Source organism: Tauraco erythrolophus, chromosome 2 (genome assembly GCF_009769465.1).
Source record: "Tauraco erythrolophus isolate bTauEry1 chromosome 2, bTauEry1.pri, whole genome shotgun sequence".
Taxonomy (NCBI): Eukaryota; Metazoa; Chordata; class Aves; order Musophagiformes; family Musophagidae; genus Tauraco; species Tauraco erythrolophus.
Genome location: NC_141466.1, coordinates 64,711,762 through 64,732,820, shown reverse-complemented (window position 1 = coordinate 64,732,820; position 21,059 = coordinate 64,711,762). Strand labels below are relative to the sequence as shown.

At 41.4% G+C, this 21,059-nt stretch overlaps 1 protein-coding gene across 1 annotated transcript in view; it reads right to left on the bottom strand.

The window, feature by feature from the left end:
- Window positions 1-10,308: 10,308 nt before the first annotated feature.
- MFSD2B (MFSD2 lysolipid transporter B, sphingolipid) overlaps window positions 10,309-21,059 on the bottom strand; it is a 39,637-nt gene continuing 28,886 nt past the window's right edge. The window contains 8 exon segments of the mRNA XM_086625495.1: window positions 10,309-10,525; window positions 11,478-11,526; window positions 11,529-11,594; window positions 11,597-11,655; window positions 13,202-13,342; window positions 14,632-14,741; window positions 18,876-18,956; window positions 20,621-20,704. Coding sequence (XP_086481621.1) covers window positions 10,309-10,525; window positions 11,478-11,526; window positions 11,529-11,594; window positions 11,597-11,655; window positions 13,202-13,342; window positions 14,632-14,741; window positions 18,876-18,956; window positions 20,621-20,704 — 807 coding nt within the window.

The window sequence follows — 21,059 nt, the reverse complement described above, 5'->3', positions numbered from 1 at the left end:
TGCTGAGCACAACATCGTATGGTAAAGAATGTTCCTTTGGTCAGTTGGGGCCAGCTGTCACTGCTGTGTCCTCTCCCAGCTTCTTGCACACCCCCAGCCTACTCGTGGGGACGGAGCAAGGGAAAGAGAAAGCCTTGATGCTGTGCACGCTGCTCAGCAGCAGCCAAAACGTTGGTGTGTTACCAACACCATTTCGGTCACAGATCCAAAGGACCATACAGCCTCCTATGAAGAAAACTGGCTCCATCCCAGCCAGACCCAGTACATCGTTACAGGCATAAAATTACTTTAGTTACATTGGAATAAACATTTGCTAGTTGATATCTCTAAACATCTCTTGTCTTCATATTGAAATTTTTCCCTATGACCTTTGGAGTGATACTGTTAATGTTAACAACATCGCCTTCGATGCATCTGTTTTAATTTTCATAGCTAATATGTGCTGAACTGGCAGAAGGGAAGTCCAAGTCTCACCTTAACGTCCGATTTAAAGGCTGACAGAAGAAAATGTTCTAATGTTGTAATGAGAGAGAGAGAGAAAATTGGAAGGTGAAATTTAGAAAACAGCAGAAGCTTATGTAGCATGGATTGCAGCACTCAGAAAAGACAGTAATCCAAGATTGCTACCCATAGAATTAAAGCACGATAACATAAAGGAGTTTATCAGGCTTTCACAGTGGCACTTACTGCGTGAGAAGGAATCAAGTGATGAGATTACAAAATTGGAGCTGCTGTTCCAGGACTAATATAATCTTTTTTTTTTTTTTTTATTGCCTATTTGGAAATTTAACCACTGTCAAAAAATCATCTATCCACAAAATACAATATTGAAGATAGATACAACATCAGTGAGAGCTGCAAAGAGCACTCAGGGTTGTGTGGTGCAACTGGAAGTCAACAGCTTTTGATGAACAGGGGAGGATGAAAACAGGTAAAATCATTGGTGATTGTGGGCTTCCTCCCATACATAACAAGCATCTGCTCTCAGTAATTGTCACTGTTTCATTGGGAGAGTGTCCATGATCACCGCCACTCTTACCAGAAAGTCATTGAATTCTGAACAGCGGCATTGGGTGCCTGTTCAACGCAGGCTGGATGCTGGGGATGGTCCATCTTCTCAGCCGCCCGACATTTCGTTTCCATGCCAGTTCCTGGTTTCAACATCTCACAACCCACTGGAGGAGAGGGTTAGGGCTGAGTGCTCTTGACTTTGCAGGAAACATCTTTCACCTGCACTGCCCCATCACCCTGAGAAGGTGCTCTGAATTGCAGGTGTCTCAGATGCTGCGTCTATAATTCCGTTATGCAGCCAAACTCTACAAAAATTAGCTGCTTATTTGGGAATTATTATCTATTTGTATTATTTCCAGATTGATGAAAGACAGTGGCTCCCACCAGAAGAGTGCTCAGTCTAAAGTTGCACCAGACAGATTTGTAGGACTCTCCCAGCTCTCCAGGTGAGCACCGAGAATGACACGTGCCCAGGTTGTTGCCACGTTAGGCAACCAGAGCAGCCACGGCAAGTGCAAGTCACCCACTAAAAGCCGTTAATAATTTGGTCAAGGGATTACACTAGTTCTTCATGGGGTGTTATGTGCACGTGGACAAGCAATGCATTTGAAATATAACCCTAGGAATCTCAGAAAAATTAAATCCCTACATTAAGAGAAGTGCTTATTTCTAATCAAGAAGTCATTTGGCTCAGCACCAAAGCCAAACGTTAAACAAAGGTCCAAATTGCTGAAGATGTGTCAAGCATGATACTAGTGGTAACGAGACTTTACTTTTCAATGTTGAAAACTTTGGAGAGGGATGTGCAAGCAGCTGGAAGGCGCCATGGCGTAAAGCAGGGGGCTGGGGACATGAACAACCAGAACCTGCAACTAAGGCTGCTGCTCTCTTGCTGAGATAGTGTAGGTAAATTAAGTACTTTTCCTATTTCAGCTGAACTGTAATATGGCTTAATAATAACCTTTTGTGTAGGTTATATGAAGTGTAATGCTACAAGGGTACCAAGGATTATTTATTAATAAATTTAGTGGGATTACCAACCTACTTCTTCCAGACAGATCATTGAAAAGTTCAGAAAAGATCATGTAAAAAACCAAACAAACCACACATACACAAAACCTTAGAGATTTTAAACTTTATTTTAATTCACACCTCTCATCTGAAAAAAGGATAAAACTGATTAAAGCCATTATCTTACACATGTGCTTTAGTTATTTACCTTCAAGACAACTTCAGACTTGCTCCTGCTGTAGGAAAACATGAGTTCTGGGAGTCGCATTTGAAGCAAGTTCCTAATTTACCCAATTTTATGTCTTTTTCTGAGCTTGGTTTTCATTTTGGCCCCTTCTCCTGTGTAGGAGCTGTAGAAGCTACAAGTTGGTACCGTGACGATGAAGAATGGTGTGTCTGATGTACGTAAGCTTGGAGATGGAGACATGTATACACGGGAGATAAAAAGCACTTGCTGGAATTTCCCTTGTTCTTGAAGAGAGGGATGTTGCTATGCTTGGGTTTATGTTTAGAAATGTGCAGCTAATGGTTTTCAAAGTCTCTTTTGATGAAATGTTATTAAAAACCTTATTTTCATATATTGACTTTTCATTTCATTTTCTTTTACTGAAACTTCTGATGGTTCTTGATTGAATGCAGATCTTGCTCTTGAAGAAAACTTGTGCTCTTGGTGTCTTTGAAAGAGATAAAACCTTAAATGAATTTTTTTCATCTCAAATCAGAGACTTCTATTCTGTTTACAATGTCCCCAAACTTTAGAAGATGAATTAACATTCATAAACCAGGTAATAATGTGAATGTCCTTTTATCCATTGTATCCTTTAGGTCTAAAAGCAACCACTGAAACAACTTGCTGATTCTATCAATTAAATCTTATTAAAATAAAAAGGTACAACAAAAATATCGTTTCAATGTCACGAACACTAATTAGACTGGCATAATGTGAATTTCCTCATAAGCACGTTCTCAAATGTACACACTGCTATGCTGGTTGTACACTAATATGGTCATAATGTGTCTAATTGTCATGTGTCATTAATAGCTTGTTACAAAAATATCTTCTAATTGCAGGTATTATCCATATGCCCCTGGAACATATCTGGAATTTCTTTCAGCATTATCATGTTCTTCACATGATAATGTGAACATTCATAAACATCCAGCAGCAGCACTGAGCACTATTACCAACCAGACAACAGAGGATGATCATCCCCTTTGAGAGCCTTCCCAATAAAGGTCCGCAGTTCAGCAGGAACCTTGGAGCTGGGGTCTCCTGGGAGGGAAGCCAGGTGCTTGGGTGAAGTTAAGGAGCTGATATCCACCGGCACTCAGAGCTCTAATGTCTCTACTTGAGGTCTGTGCTCATGGTAGTCCTCTGGCTGCTGGCGAGCATTGAGTTGGAGACTAAACTAATAGCTTGAAAAGCTGCCGTGGGAGTTTTTAAGCAATAATTTGAAGCTTCAAGGGATAATGACTTCTTTACATTGGTCAGCTCTCCTTGAGCCAGCTTTGTTGGTGGCTCCACTGGAAACCTCTAATAGAAGTTTCTTCTAGTAGTATGAGAGCCCAATCCTACTGTTTCCAATGCCACTGAGGAGCCGCAGAACAGTTGCAGTTAAAATGGGCTGAGCTGCACACAGGCTTTCTTTCAGTTTTAAAAACTTTTTTTTTTTTTTTCAGGAGAAAGCACCTTTCCTCAGGTATTCTGAAATTCATCTTGGATGGTTTTATTCACTTAACTGTCAGCACCTCTTATTTTTCTTTTTTTTTTCCCCCTTATTTTTTGTTGCTCTCTTGTTAGCAATGGGGAAGGAAAGGAAGGAAAGCAAAGGCCACAAAGCCCAGTGGCAACCACTAGTAGGTGATAGATCATCTCATCTAAAGATCTTTGGCTCTTCCATTCTGCAGAATGCAAGAATGCAATGCCAAGTAAATGGTTTCTCATAAGCAGTATCAGAGACATAAAAAAATCAAAGCTTCTTGAAGCCGGAAACCTTAAAAATCAAGTATAGCTTCTGCTGTCAAAGTCCCACCATGTTCCATTGCTTTATCCCCAGTGAGACTTTTATGCTTCAGGGGCAAATCAAATCATTCATCCTCAGCTGCCAGCTGTGAGTTTTCCAAATGAAACAAGCAGAGAGGAAAAGCGGAGAGGTACAGGAGCAAGTTGGAAAGCAAGGGTTTTTTTTCCTCCATCCCATTTCTTCTAACATCGGCAGGTGCTGTGCTTTCTTTACCCCTAGCAGCAACCTTTTTTATTTTGCATAGTGGGATTCCAGTCCCAGCTGGTGGTGGGAAGAATCATCTTCCAACAGTGGTCTATGCCCAACACAAAACGGGTTTGATGGATTAAACCTGTTGCCTGCTCTGTCCCCAGTTTGTCCCATGAGATCCAAGGTCCTCTTTCCTATTAGTCTTTATTACATTTCCAGGGATATCTGGCTCTCTGAGGACCCTGAGTAACCACCTGAGCGGGGACCACAGGCACACCAGTGTTCACCAAGTACCACCACTGACTACTTCAAAACTATGTCCAGTTTCAATTAATATCTGGATTATCTCGGCCTGCCCTACCATATGTCTCAGTCCTGGATTTATGGTACAGTTTCCTTTACTCAGGTCCACCCCATAGGGAACAACACTGTGTCCTAGCAACCAGCAAGAACGTGCTGGGGTCTGAAAAGAAAGGTGAAGGAAAAGAAGAATTGAACTCTGGTTCCCTTTGTGTACCTTGCGTGAGTTCCTTGTGTATCACACCCTACACTTGCCTCCTGGTTCTCCTCAATTAGAGCGGGTCTCTCCTAATTGGCTTGTTACTGTCTGCGGACACCAAGCCTGCAATCAGCACCCGTTATCACAGCGCCAGACTGAAACACATTCCCTTCTGTGCTATGACTGGGAGAATGCTGACATCCCAGCATGTTTTCTAACTGTGCCCTTCATCAAGCTCCTCATTATTTCAGTTGTACAGCCAGAACAATTAAGGTAAGTCTTTCTTAGCTTTTATAGCATTGCTTCTGCTGACTGCCCAGCTCCTGGGAATCCTCCAGCACTCACATTCCACTCTGTTTGCTGCAGTCTCTAATCATCTCTTTTGTCAAGTTGCTGCTTTTTCTGGTGATCGGCTTTTGTATGAGCAGGGGCTCAGGCAGGGAATCAGGGAGGGGCAAGCTGTGAATATTGGGTAACCAGAAAGTGTTAACCCATTCTCTGAGTCTCCTCCGCTCTGCGTGTGGCATTTGGGTCTCCACATCCAACATCCTTCCACCCAGTCATCGATGTCAATCAAAGAGCCCTCAGGAGAGGATTGCAGGATGTTTCTAGGGAGCTTCCTTGTCTTATGGCTCTTCTTTCATCCCTATAAACCACTTTGGGAATACTGGAGTTTCCTATTCTCTCTGCCTTGCCAGCTTAGCACAGCTGAGACTTTGCCAGGAGCCTGGAAGTTGCTACAGTTTTGCATTCATCCCACACTGATGTCAGCAGGTGCATCTATGCACCAAGACTCACTGGTCAGACTGAATTTGACCTGGCTGGCACCGGTGGAATTCTTGAAGCTGCTGGATGTGACCAATGTGCAGATTCTTCTCAATGATTTTGAAGATGGCCAAAAGATGAGTTTGTTTTGAAAACACAAGGGAAATACTTTCCTCATGGGCTGCAGCTGATTTGGACAGAAACTTCTCAGCCAGTGTAAACCTGGTTCCATCATCATGGTGACGAGCTGGTGGCCTGAGTTGGCTTTAGGCAGGTGAAAAAATCCTCTAGGTAAAACAGAGATGAAAGTTCATGACAGAGGATACTAAGGTATGAAGGAAATCCTGGTGATCCTTTGCTGAATGTAGGTGATTCCATGTACATGAACAAAGACGAGCTGGCAGGGGATGGGTGCTGGGTCTCCAAGATGTACGTCCATCAGGTGAAGCTGAGGAAGTCACCGTCAGTTCCATAAGGCCTTAGCAATCCTTCCTCACCATCTACAGCAGAGTGCAGTAAAAATGAGGACAGAAAGCTCAAGGGCGTAGCTGAAATTCATAGTCTTGTCTAACATTATTCGGGACAAGAAATAGATCAAGAAAGAAGATTTCTTTCTGCTTCCACACTCTGGAGCAAATGTTCATGTTTCCCTACCATCCATTCAGCAGCACTGCTGCTCTCCAGTCAGGGCTAGAGATTGATGCTCTGTAAATGTCTCTGAACTACTGAGGACTCACCTCTTCTGCAGAGTACCATGGCCCCAGGACCATTCTCCCTCCATTGTTTGTTCGGCTCTGTCGTGCCAGTTTGTGTCTTCAGAGACTGTAAATTCTCAGGTGCAACATAGGAGAAACTCTCCTCCTCTGCCTCAGGGACAGAGACACATGCTGCTGTTTTGTCTTTTGAATGAAGCCTCCCTGTGAGTCAGCATCTGTTTTATGCAACAGATTTGGTGCTTAATGACGTGAAAGTTATCTGGTTTCATACGTTAACCCTACAACATATATCCATTTTTGTAAGCATAATACTCAGCACTCTTTCTAGGTATCTGAACCATGGTCTTGTGGAGAGTTAAGGTAAAAAAAAAAGCATTCGGTGCAGCACAAGCAACCTGTGATCTCAAAAATTACAGGAAAACGAAACTCCCTCCCTCACCTGCCAGTTGTATGAATCCAACCAACCTTTCCTCAGTCTAGAAGTTTTCTGAAGGGAAAGACTCTACTGTAGCACCTTGAGACTGTTTTTTACGTAACTATGATATGAAATTCATACTAGGTATGTGATTGACCTACACTAGACTGCTACTGGCTATGCCTTACTGCATGAGACTTTGAACTAACTTGCCTTCTCTCCCTCATCTTCAGAGAGCTGGACAACAAAAACCAGGTCTTACAGGACCTGAATTTCCCTTAAGGAAACTCCTCAAGAAGTTTGAGGTTTTTATCTACAGCCCAGAAAGGCAAGTAGAAAAGGAGATGAATGGTATTTGGCAACACTCTATGAACACAAAAAAGCAGGATTTGGCTTGAAAACATTGTCCACTTTGAGTATTTTACTTGAAATGAGGAAGGTGAATAGAGACAAGAGGATGCAGCAGGGACTGAACCCAGGAGTGATTCTTATAAGGTGCAGGAGTGACTGAAGGAATTATTCTCAAACCTGTAGAGCCCTTCCTGAAAACCCAGTGACCTGAAAATGAAGGTCCCAGCCTTCAGGGACTCCCAGCGACAGATGTCCGAGGTGATATTCACCTATTAAAGCAGAGGACTCAGCACAAGTGACCTAATCCACCTAAGCTGTGGCAGGTCAGCAAGCTCAGGGACAGACAGGGCGCAGCAGGTAGGGAGAAGGTTAGCAGGAGATGTGGCTGGTGGTGGTGGCTAACAGCAGCCCCCTCCAACAGTGCTGGTGGGGAACGGTGGCTCACCTGTGTGGTGAGCTGTGACCCACGCTGAGACTGATCGCTAGCGGTAACGTTCAGGAGGGCAATATAACCTTGGAAGGTTTCAACATTATTTTTAGGCAGAAACTACAAGGGCAACGAAGCTGGAAGAGATCACTAATGACTGGCTCGGCTACTGACTACATCAGCAACCAGCCCAGTATAGAAGGTTTGGGTTGCCATCACTGTACTTCAGCAAGGGCAAGGAATGGGCATGGTTTGCCTAACGGGGGACTACCCAGTGTCATCTAACTCTGTTGTCCTTTTCTTCCTCTATTTGTGTAATCCATTTGTTGGAACTGCTTGCGTGCAGGTGGGCAAGAGCTGTCCAGTAGGCACCCAGCTGGTTTAATCCTATCTCCCGTATTCTTTACAACTGTATTTGGGTATTACTTGAATGAGAACCCCAGGGATGAGCCTGACCATTGTTATGGCCAATCAGTGGAAGGCAGGAGGTTTACATTAGATTAGTGTTCAATCCCAATGGTTGGCAACATAAGAATCTGCTTCTTTCAGTCACATGTTCTGAACATACATAAGGCATACATATCATTTAAAATTGACATACAAGTTCATTCACTTTACAGCACCAACATTGAGTCCTAAAAAATAAATTACAAAAAAAAAAATCTTACCCTTCTATTCTTCCTATTTTAGAAAAATACATTCATTTTCTTAACAAAAATACAACTGGATAATCAAATAAAATCACTGAGATATTCAAAATATAAAAATACTCTGCTACATTTCATCTACAGAAGCTTTCTACTCTATTTTGGCAGTTCCATTATCACTACCCTATGCAAAGTGAGGACGGAGCACATCTCTGTTACATAAATATCACATTGTCCTTCTGGAGAAGAGGAAAACAGTTCACAATCAACCAAGTTACTTTGCAAGGGACTGAATTCATATTGGGTGTTGTACAATTTAGAGGCAACTGCACAACTGATTTAGAAATAACATCTTAAGCCACCTTCAAATTACTCCGATCAACCACAGCCAGCGGTTTCTGCAACCCCTTTATCACGGGGCTAAGTATTCAGCTTACGTAAACTGACACGGATCCACTGCCAGGTAGCTACAAATTTAAGGGAGCTGAAAACATAACCCATTAAAAAACATTAACAGCCTTTACTGGGGCTTCTGGTTGTTTTAAAGACAACTGTTCAGAAACACTCAAATACTACAGAATAAACCAAACCCCCAAAACTGTTTTCTATGATGTTTTTGAGCTATGTGATACTTCTACACGACTTAACCTACTTCAAAGTGTAGTATATCTGCTACTTCAAATTCCAGCAGACTCAAAATTGTAACAGGCTTATGGTTTTTATTGTTGTAAACACATATGCCTCGGGCATACAAATCTTGATTTGTCCAAGAACTGAAACCAAAAAAAACGCCAGACTTAGCTGTCAATTCAACAGAAGTCTTAAACATAGCTAACTCTTACCCACACACACTCAAAATATATCCTTAAAAGCTCACTCATACTTAAGCATTTTGCTGACTTAGGACAGTTCATTAGGCCTTAGACTTTGAATTTGCCTTGGAAAAGGTTTCAGTATTAAACTTAACAAGATGCTCTTTCCAGCAGAAGCTTTCCCCGTTTCCAGTCCCAGCACAGTGAATCACTTCCCAGATGACCCTTAGCAAACAATTTGTGGTCGCTGCCTCCAGTGACACCTACTGCAAGTGCTCCCAAACTGTGGCAAGGCAGTTCTTTCAAAGGCACTTGTAGCACAAAATACAGGCACCCTTCCAGATATGCTTACAGTGAAGCCAGGGGGCTGTAAATCATGTCTTGTGTTGCATTGTGCTAATTCCTTCAAAGCAAGGAAGCCTTCAACTCTTGGATTCATCACTTTCACCTCCCGATTTAGATATGTCTTCAGCCCAGTCATTTTAGCTTAAGCTTGGAGCCAGCCTCTGGAGTCTTGATCTCTACTGGCTACAGAAGAAGCACAGAACAACCAGGTCCGAACTTAAGTGCTCAGAAAGTGCCTGAGGTTAAGCACGTCTTTAATCTACAAAATGTGTTCAGCAGTGTGAATCTATAGTAGAGACGAGGTTTCAGTTAATGCATCTAAAGCATGACGACATTCCTGATTGAAAACGTCACCATTTCAAAGTCAGGTGTAGCCTCATTAGTATAAAACACTGTGTGCAAGCTGAGATTAACAGCTATGCCATGGTGTTTTGTGAGGCAGAGAGCCCACACCACATTGAGAAACCAGTGAGTATCGTTATTTCTTAAAGGCCAGAATTTACAGAAATTTGAATGGCATAGTCTAATTTTTGGAAGAGACTACTGATTTTGGGATCCTAAGCGGAGCTGTCGTTTTTGAAAATGTTAAGTACTCATTCTCCGACAAAGATCAGTTTACAGGTGTCAGAAGCAAGGAACTCCAGTAATGGGAAATGTAAAGTTCTGTTCATATAAAATCTATCAAGTTAAGTTACATCAAATATCTTTCAGAAAAATTCTTTGTGAGAAAATCCTCAAAATATGTCTGCATCAGTGATTTGCTTAATTTCAAAACAAAGTAAATCCTAACTTAACCGTAGCATACCTCGGGATTCTCAAGTGCTTTCCAAACCACCAGTGTGCAATTTATAGGTAGAGGTTATGTTCAAAATCCAGCTAGCCTCTAAAGGTGAAATATATCACACAAGTTCAAATTGGATGGTACATCGCACTTACACTTTTTTTCTCAACCTACAAGTCCATAGAATCTCCTGTTGCAATGAGATACAGCTTCCGTTGGTCATTGAAGAACAAACAAAACAACCCCCAAGCCTTCAATACCTTACATTCCCTGAACATCTGTAATGTCTTTTTTAGCACAGTGCATGGAGTTAGACTAATTTGCACAGTGGTGTTCCTCTCTTGATTTCATTACTGACTGTGTCTGAATCACTCTTCGTTCTTTTTGATAAAACATGAGCAGAGGAATGACCCGGAAGACTCTCAGAGTTTGTGCGTGGGATACGAGGACTGTATTTGGGAAATTGTATTCAGAGCTTTCAGACGGAGGTGTCCTCTTGGCGTCATCGAGGTTCTCCGTGCTTTGGTGGCTCCTTCTGTCAAAAGCAGAAACAAATGACACATGAGCAGATTTCTGCCTTTTGTTGCTAACTCATCAAGCTACAGTTTGGCAGTCTCAAACAACTGAGAACCACCAGCAAGGTGTGGTTGCTATGAACAGTGACTAAAGTACCTAAAAGAGGACTGGGCTCATTTTAGATTATTAGCCCGTCTCCTCCGGTCTGCAGCTGCCACTCAAGAAAGCAGATAGGCCCGAGAGGCCTGTGGGATATCTGCCAACCCTATGCAGGTATCTTAGATACCTTAGGGCAATGAACTCGTCCCAGATACACATGCTCAGGCCCTGGAACTGACCCCTTAGCATGGAAATTCGTTTCCAATTCCAGCAAATTGGGATAATAAAAACAAGACAGAGTAAAAACAATGAGTTTTGAATGTAATCCCAATCAGTACCAAGGCTTCATTTGGACAGAGAGTGGATAACTTTCAGCTAGGCAAGTTTATTGGAGAGAGTGGAAAGGGGAGGAGGGAGAGTGAGAATGTAAAAAGGGAAAGAATAGCTCAAAGCTGTCCTTTTTTTTCTCCACGATCTCTCTTACGAAATTGGATGTTTCTTGTATGGCATAAACATCAAGAATGCAGTCAAGAATTCATTTTCTTCTATATACAAGTAAATTGTAAGTATTCACATTTTCTCCAGAAATTTAACCTTCATAGAATATTCTTCATTTCTGGTGCTTTGTGAGAGAAACTAAAATATAGCAGCGATATCTGATAAATGGTCTTCTAAGCAAGTAGTACTACACTACAAAAATAAGATACTGGAGCATGTAATGATACCATTCAGTTAACAATTCAACTAAAAGAGTGCGTTTTGTTTTGTTGTAAGTAATATAGAGGTATATGCTGGTAGCTAATCATTTTTGCCCAGTATGACTAAGAGCTGCTGTGCTGATGTTACTGCTGTTTGCTGCCAGCTCAAACCTACTCAACACTTCAAGTGCAAGCTTTGTTTCTTTCCGACTTTCTTCGTGATTGGATAGAAAACGAGTATAAATAAACCTACAAGGATGAGGACAGAAGGGACTGCTCCAATGAGGATTTCAGTGCGAGGATCACATCATTGGATTGTCTGCATATCCCTGGCTTGTATCCAGTAAACCTAAACAAATGGAAATAACAGTGGTGTGTGTATGTCCAAAGCTTAAAGGCAGTTGCTTATCTGAAGGCTCTATGTTTTCCCTGACACTCTCCAGACTTTTCTTCCATTTTTCCTACACCTTTTTCTTCTCCCTTACTACATGTTTCAAACCTTGTTTTTCAAATCTCATTCTTGTGCACGATTTCAGGTAACTGCATTACGTCTGTATTTTGTCGTTTATTGTGTAGCACTTAACTACTAAAGCATGGAATCCATGTAAGGAAATCGATCTGTTATGTGTTTCCTATTATTCAGCAAAATATTTAGGCTCCGCTTTAAAAGTATGCAAGCAATCTGACCAATTTCAACAGCATAATTAACTTTAATTTAAACAAAACACTTAAGCACTCTTCTTAAGGTAGACAATTTACTCAAGTGCTTAGAGTTAGGTACACACTTACAGTTCATTGATTCAGGGCTTCCATGCAGTCCACAACTGCTGATATACTCAAATTCCCACTCCCAATTTGCAAAATGAGTTTATTTTCCTCTGAACATGCACCTATGAAAGCTACAGCTCATTTGGCATCACTGTCTTCTGTGTTCTCCCACAAACATCTGCCTTAGCAAATTGCTGGGAGCTAACTGGAATGCAATTGAAAAGGGGCTAATGGTGAACAGCGATTTGTTTGAGGGTGTAAGCAGTAAGCATCTAAAATTCCTGAGCCCAAAACGTTCAGCCAAGCACTGCCTAAGCAGTCTGTTATTTAGCAGTTTCGGCTGAAGGCCCTGAATCAAACATTTTGGCTACAAAAAGCTAACTTGGAGCCAAGGGCTACATAGTATTTCAGACAAGTTCCCTTCTAAGTGTTTATTGGGCATTTGCGTGCTGTAGCTACAGGCAAAAGCCGCTTCTGCTAAGTCATGCACAAAAGCAGCGCAGGAGATGGGACGATCACTCCCTCAACCTGTCTAGTCAGAACAGACAAGAAAAATGGAAGAACCACCACAAAGCTTCTTCCAAACTGCTATGGTCCAGGTGATGGGCAGAGCTGTGAGAAAGACTCTGTTCCTCTCTCCAATCAGTGTTCTGTTCCTTAAAACCATGCACGAATCGGTGACCCTCTTACGCTGAACAGGCCACCAGGCACCCCTGAAAGCTCCAATCCATGTCAAGACTTACAAGTTCGCAATACAATAGTTCAACCCAGATGCAACAGGGAATGCACAAAGCAGCTGTGTCACTTGTGGGGAACCTTCATCTGCACCTTCATCTGCTGAGCTTTCATGTTCAGTTCTTTATTCGTATAAGCCGCTAAAATTTACATGAGTAATTTGGAAAGAGGAAATCTAAAGGGAAGTCAGGTCTTTCTGAACTGAAACATGTTAGGGCTGGCGACTTAATGCTCAGTGGTCTGGCCTAGATGATAAAACCCATCTTTAGTGGTTAGCCATCTGGAGCTGCTGGCACTTTCAGGCTCAGGGCAAAACTCCACAGGGTAAAAGCAGAGTAACCTCAGGATGCTTTCAGAATAGATCCACTAAGTGGAAACACAGTGTTACTTACTCCAGGCCTGCTGCAGAAATTCCTAAGCCAATTCCTGCTGATATCTTGGTAAAGAAAACATAAGAATAGAAAATGGTTTCATGTCCTTTTCCATGTGGATTTTGCAGGCGAAAGTTATCAACAACATCAGGCAGCATTGACCTAGAGATGAGTAAGAAAAAGAAAAACTCAAGCCAAAATCTCTTCTCAAAATCCAAACTTATGGAAAGACTACACCCCTCCTCCTTTTTTAGGTCTGATTTATGTAGTCATGCACATAGAATCATAGAACGTTTGGGCTGGAAGGGACCTTAAAGATCATCTAGTTCCAAACCCTCCACCATGGGCAGCACATGAAAGAATCCTACTGCTCGACAGGAGGGCAAAAATCCATGTAAGAAGTGCACGGCCACATATCACAAAGTAGAAAACCACTGAAAAACTATCAACACTTGCTGGGAGGTGACAGAATTCTTTAGACTGACTGACATCCCAATCACAAGTTGTGATATTAAAAAAAGAACAACAACAAAAAAGATTCAAGAGACTCTGAATCTTAATAGTTTCACTCTGAAATAACTCTTTCGACAAGCTAACAAAATTTTCAGAAACCAACAAAGTCTATTCTCTCTCTACTTCAAAGAGACTGAATTTGGTTATGAGGAATCAGAATGGAAGCTGCTCAAATGTCAATTGTGAATTGACATTTTATCTCCAATTATGTCATGATTTACTGTTGGAATAAAGGGTTTCTCACCCTCTGTGCAGAAAAGCTTATGTACTCTGACAGCTTATTTCAAACTATGTTTCCATGATCTCTTGGAATTTTCAGGGCACTGTACAAATGAGTAATGCAAAACAGCTCTCAGCTATGGTCTTGTTTTCTGGTCAATTTGACCTGAATAATAAATTCCTTCTGGAAAGGAAACATCCTGTCCTGTTAATCCGTGAATAGTTTTTTCCCCCAAATATTTTCAGCCTCAAGAACAAAGGACCTTGAATTCTCAGTTCTTTTAATCATATCCTTGCGTTATTTGATCTATACCAGAGGACAGCTCAAGCAGGGATATACAGCTCGGCTTATGTTTCCTCTGCTATGTTCTTAATTGCTCAGCATTAATTGATTATCTATCACTCCTGTAGTTCTGTTAGAAACCAAACACAAGCAACTGATTTACTGTTATCACAAGTTCTATAGCTACTTAGATTATTCATTCATCTACTCTTATGTACAAAGAGCAGCTACACCTATGGTAGACGTAATTTGTTAACAACAGGGCAACCAGAATCATGTCATTGCAAGTAGTCCTATTATAAAAGCAGACAAATATTATTGGAAGAAGTGACTCTTGCCAAATTCTGCCTCTTTTGGAGGCACGTTCCATGCAGTAGTACATACACATAATGCAGACATACATCTCTTCCCCACCTCAAATGTAAAATTCTCCTACCATGGCAACAGAAGAGATGCTGCAATGCTCAGACCAGAGATGAAGGCCAAGAAGTAAGCCAGGATCAGGTTGGGAATGGTCACTAGCATGACTGCAAAAGGAATCATCCACTGAGGAAGAAGAAGAAAAAGAGACTCTAACTTACAGTATGTACTGCTCAACAGTATACAAATTGTTCCCTTCAAAATACAAGACTGAGTTAGGAAACAGTTCACACACAGCAACGTCTAACACTTCAGTACTTCGGTGAAATGGCATTTCCAAAGAGCCCTAAGCCCATCTGTATTTATCTATCCAGAAGAATCAGAGAAAAATAGCATAAGCCATGGTAGTGCCTTCCCTGTCAGCAGTATTAGGGCTATAAGTGCACTATTAATTTCAACAGTTCCAAGAGCCATTTATCAGTCATAAGACTAACTGGCAACCTTGGACACATCCATACTCCTAAACATTCATAGTCTGCAACAGAAGTGTGGCCAATAAACACTTTTGTGAAAAGCCCTGAAGTGGGCCAGTTCCCAAACTGTGCCCAGATACTTCTTGGAGATTGATAATCAGCTTGTGCCAAGATTTTTCTGCCCATTTAGTAACAGAGATGACCAAACACCAGTTTCTATTCTAGGCCAGTGGAACTATTTAATTTACTATTAGATACAAAGCTTTGAAACATCATCACACTGCATTTCAAGGGAAAAGGCAGGGGTTCAATGGTCATTTTAAACTGTAAATATCTCATTTTACAGATCATCTTGAGTCTTGAACGAAGAAGAGCTTGCTTACACCTTCAGTTCCAATGGCTACTTTAAAGCAGTCCAGGTACTCAGCAATAGCTAAAACCAAGAAGGCAGTGGTTTTACTCCCACTCCATGCAGCCAGATACGCTCATGACATTGCACAAGTCACTAAGGCTACCCTCAAGACCAAACTAATTCAGGATGCTCAGGATTTGTTTTCTGGCAGTACTTAAAACCACCAGATTTCCTCAACTTCAACTTGAGCAATGAGCTTACAGGATTGAAAATCCACTATTTTAAATGCTGATTGAACGCACACAGCCCAGCTGTCCTGTACCCATCACATGCTCCAACTCCCACGCCTGTGAACCATGGACACAGCACATGTAGAAGCCAGAACCAGGGGCTTATCTACAGGGCTTTTTAATGATGGGGGATTAGTTTAACATTAAGTGTTTCAATCCTCTATACTTGCAGCTTGGGAGCTGAGGGTATGAGAAGAGCTTTCACAGAGAGTGATTCCCCTAAGCACTGCTATTTACAGTTCTGTATGATAAGTGATTCTGGGAGTCCTGGAGTCTAATCCATTATGCTTACGTTTTAAATGCATTTCCCATCTAAAGCATTTGCTCCTAACCTAAGGAGGCAGAAAATAACCTTTACTGACTGCAAGTTCCCAGCACACACAGCTAATCCTTGCATTAGCCCAATGTTGTGGCAAAATCGTTATTTCACCACAAGAGAGCACTCCAGCAATACAAGATTTTATGTGGCTATAAGCAATTTTATGACTGCCTTATGCTCCACATGGGGCACCCGCTCAGAAGCCAAAGCACCTAAACAAAATTCTAGATCGATAATAATAATCATTGTAACTGTAATTTTCTACTGAAAGAGAAGCATGGCTTGCAGGACTGAGGCTACAATGCCCTAAAGTCTCACTCATGCAATGGTAGGCAATCGTGGGGGCAGTGTTCCTGCTGCAATAAACAGCTAACGCATCTCCTTCTTTCCTACTTGTAAAGCAAATACTCTGTTATTGGCACCCTGCTCCCTAGGCACAGGGCTGCTGCCCTCCAAGTCATAACACGATATCCTACGGTTATCACGTTGTCTTCCATCCATTCCCTGACAGCACTATGGAAGATAAGCCTGCTGGGATGCTAAAGGTAGTACTGGCCTGCCGCAGCAGTACATTATGAAGGGTAAATCAGGAAAAGGTGCAGCTAGGATGTGAGTGGAAATGGGGATGGGAGAGTGGAAAAGGGGCTGCCTAGCCAGGCTTCATCCTAGGGCATGCCTCCACGCTGCACAGTGCTGGCAGACGGCAAACAAACAATTGCATACGTGTGGGGAAGTGAAAAGATTGGGGCGTTTTCTAATTTTTTTTTTTTTACTAAATCCTCCAAAACCCACAGCCACAAGGTACTATGGGCTAGGATAGAAGCTGGAGTTGTGAGAGAGTGTCATCTTCCACTTTTAGACACCTTGCCAAAACCATGAACCAACAAGCTGCCACACTTCTTAAAATTTCTCATGACAACTTCACCTCGGTCACCAGCTGACTTACTGATTGTAAGTTCCACGTTTGCCCTGTGAAGGCACAGCAGACAATCTAAATGATCATAGCACGTGGAAGCAGAAGCAAATAAACAGAAAAGAACATTTCTAGCCTGAGCATCAACCTGATCATGGGAAGAATGCTATCAAAGATCCTGCTTGTGTATGACCCTGTACTTCCAGGAAGTCTAGGCTTTAAACTTCTAGGAAGTTTAGATACTTAGTCAGTACTTAGACTGTTGGCCATCTCTCATGGGGGAATAAGCAAAAAGGGAATATCAGCGGAAGGAAGCCAAGATCTTTGTTGCTTATCTACCTACCCTGCCTTCTATACTCTTCTTTCAGGAGTCTCTTCAACATAGAGCCACTTCAACAGGAAAATTAGTCTGGAGCAGTGTGAAATTTTTTTCCGGAAATTAAATTTCAAATTACATCTTCACCCTGGAAGCTGGGTAAGGTTTTGGAGAGAAAAAACTTTTCTCCTCTGTCTCCTTCCCTTCCAGAAGAACATTCTCCAGTGACAAACATAGCAGCCTTAAATGATGTGATTTTATTTCACAGTGAGACAGAACAGATTAGTTGTACAGAAAACACAAGGTGGTAGTATAGGAAGCCCCTGCGATGCATTGCCAGACACAAAATCCATCCCTGAGCACACACTGAGTCCCTTGAGAAATATTTGCAAGGTGAAATAGAGAGGTGGCTTTTTTTCAATCCAGTCCCCATTTAGACCATAATACAGTCAAGCAACTCAACTGTAAAATTAAGTTAAACCATGTTTACAGAGGTGCTGACAGGCTTTCCAGTCATTTGAAACTAAATTTATAGAGCCAAGTTGGTTGAAGAAAGCCTTTTTCTTAGCCAAGTAGATGGAGGAGGAGATTTCCTAAGGACAATATCTGCATTCCCTGGTCCAGTCAACGGTCCAATACTGCTTTTGGCAATTCTCATTGCTCAAGTGGTAAAAAGAAATGAGGATGGGACTTGGATTCCAGATGCTTACTTCAAAACACAGAACAGTTGGGCATATTTGGAACGTGGGTTTTAAAGTTACTTCTAATTCTTTGGAAGTCATTCCAGCACACAGATTTTAATTCAAAAATGATAATTGTTCAATTATATTCAACAATTGTCACCAGACTTAAATTTTTCAGTTTTGTTCAAATTTCGACACATAGCTTCAGGCTGGATTTTCCAAGTCCTCATGCTTTGTTGTGCACAAGGCAGACAATTTTTCTTTCCTCTTTCATAAGTAATTGAAGGTAAACAGGGGAAAAATGGAGAGGAACAGGCCTACACAATGACTCACTGCAGATGATGACAGAAAATTGCTGCTGTCTGCACTAAGTGAAGGACTTAAAATAATCCATCAGAGACGAGGGCAGGCTCGATGAGCCGGATTTGCAGAGCTGTGTCAAAGTTAAACTAGGCTTCTTTTCTCGGGTAGGTCACCTATTTCTTTACTTCACTAATAACCGTCCATCTCTGTTCAGAGGGATGTGGGCACCCCTGCCTTCTTACATTTCTAGAGAAGCATGTGTAACAGACTTCTGTTTCCTTCTCTGTGACTGAATTACAGATGCGGTCAACTCAGCATCGTATATAAAGACAAAACAAGCCTTGTACAACAGATAACTTGTCAACCTGAGACAACAGAGATCTGAATTTATAAAACCTTATTGGGGTTCACTTCTGAAAGCAGCAAAATGCAGAGCTTGTGCAGATTCTTAAAGAAACTGAAACATCCCTTCAGCATCAATCCATTTCTCAAAAGTTTCTCTGGAAACTTGGAATCTGTCTGAAATTTGGTATAACAATTTAAAACAAACCCTGAAGCCGAGCAAATTTCACGTAGCTTGAGGTTATAAGCACTTAAAAGAGCTCCTGAAGGGGTTCCAGTTGTCAAATGAACTGAGCACAAGCAGACTTTTTCTCAAAGGATTTGCTTACCGAAATCCCACATGCTGCACACTTCTTGCCAAATCGCTGCAGAAACTTCTGCCAGAAGGGAACGCTCACAGCTGCTGATACCTACAATTGACAAAAACCTTATCTGTGCTGTGCTTACTGCCAGTCTTCTTCAGCTGTAGATCTCACAGACATTTTTTTGTGTAGTTCATTACGGTCTGAAAGGAAGGTGAACTTACAGATTACTGTTTCTCCTCGTTCTTTGAGTGATTTACTTTTTATTCACTATTACATATTAAAAATAAAAGCTATCCATGAGAGAGTTTTCCACAGTCAAGTATCAGAAGGCAGTGTCTTAAAATTTCCTTTTCCTAATGTAAGCCACCGCAATCGAAGCTATAAATGGCACAGTCACTAAAGTTCAAACACATTTCAAATAGTCATACTTTGTGCTAATGCCTTTTGCCTCATTATCTGAACCTGAACAAATGACAGGTGAATTAAGCTCTACCCCATCGTACAGGAAGAAAGCTGAAGCACAAGATACACTTATCTTCAGATATACTTAGAGCACCTATCCCATACTACATGTTTATTCTTAGAACAAGCCGTAAGAGAAATAGTCGCTCACAGTCAACATGACCATTTCATATCCTGTAATACTCACCTGGTAGCAGCAACAACTACAGGCAACGCAGTACCAATGCATTAAAGTACTGCTACTAATGACAGTCTTACAATTGATCTAAATTCAAATATCATCTCATTGTTACAGTTATGTTTCACTCTTTACTGACCTTGGCTCTACTGTCTCTTGTCTCTCTTCCTGTTGTCCATTACTTGCAGAGCCTTAAGATACCCAACTGTCATCCCTTACTCTCCAACATTTTGGTTTTAATCGTTGGAAAAGATCTGTCTTATTATGTGGGAAAGGAAGAATCAAAAAGGGGTAGAAAGGGTGGGAGGCTGGGACCAAGAAGTGGAAGTGAAGTTCCCCTAAAACAGTTCCATAAAGTCTCTGTGCCAAATGGGTCAGAAATCATGCAACAGCTTCCCTGAAAATGACTGCTGCAGTATTCCATATGGTAGACAAATTCTCTACAAAATATTTCAATAGTGTACATGAACAACCCAGTAATTATGCAACATTATATGTTTAACTTGTGTTTAAAGGACTTTGGTCAGAAGGATGAAAATGGCAGTTTTCAACTAATACTACTTAAGTTGTATAAAGTTGATCCTGCAATATAGAAGCAGTGTGTAACTGACTTGTAAGCATCACCTAAGAAAGCAGAATTCTACCTCTGCATGTCAAGAAAAATGTTCTGTAAAAGCATCTTTTTATCACACTGCCAATTGCTCTAGAGAGGAATCTTCACATCTCTGGATATTTTAAATATTTATCCTTGCAAGCTGCCTAGCCCAGAAGGCTCATGTGTATGAACACACAAATTAAAGTTGTTTAATTTTCAGCATATCAGACTGGGGAAAGGGAAAAAGGAGCTAAAATTCCAGAGCTCCTTTCTGGTAACAGCTTTTGCCTTTTATAGGAGCAGAAAGTGACTTACAGGTAAAACCAACAAGGAATGAATTAAAAGCACCAAAGTATTAATTTTTTAGAAGTACAGTAGAGAATATCAGCTTTATTTCAAACGGGCAATGCAAAAGATAGTGCAGCTTCTTAACATCTCTGTCTAGACAGAAAACTCTTCTTTTCTTTGGCTATTTTGTGCCAAAAAACAGTGAGAACCAGTCATCAAATAAAAAGGGAGAGAAGTGCAACTCACCAAGATGGTCACCACCAAATACTGGAAGTGATTGCGAAGATCAGCAGCATGAGTGCAGAATAGGACAAAGTTGCTCTGCTCCAGCTGTTGAATTGAAGATGTTTGGTGACCAACAAAAAGAAAGGAAAATTCAAAAAGACAAAAATGACATCACACTCCATACTAGCCAAATACATTTGGTGACTGATTTGTTAAACGTAGGATTTGGGAGTCTCATCCTTCCCTCGTTTGCAACAATTTAAAGAAGCAGAAACTGTCCTGCTATCACTGGATTAACATGTCAATAACATAAACCATGCACCTAATATAGCATAAAACTGACCAAAATAGGAACTGCCTCATGAGACGATTCGGCCTAAAGGCTTTATTCCTTATGTTGCAGTTATGCTGTGTTCTTGTCACAGCTACAGCTGCAGACTAACACAAAAAATTGCCCTTC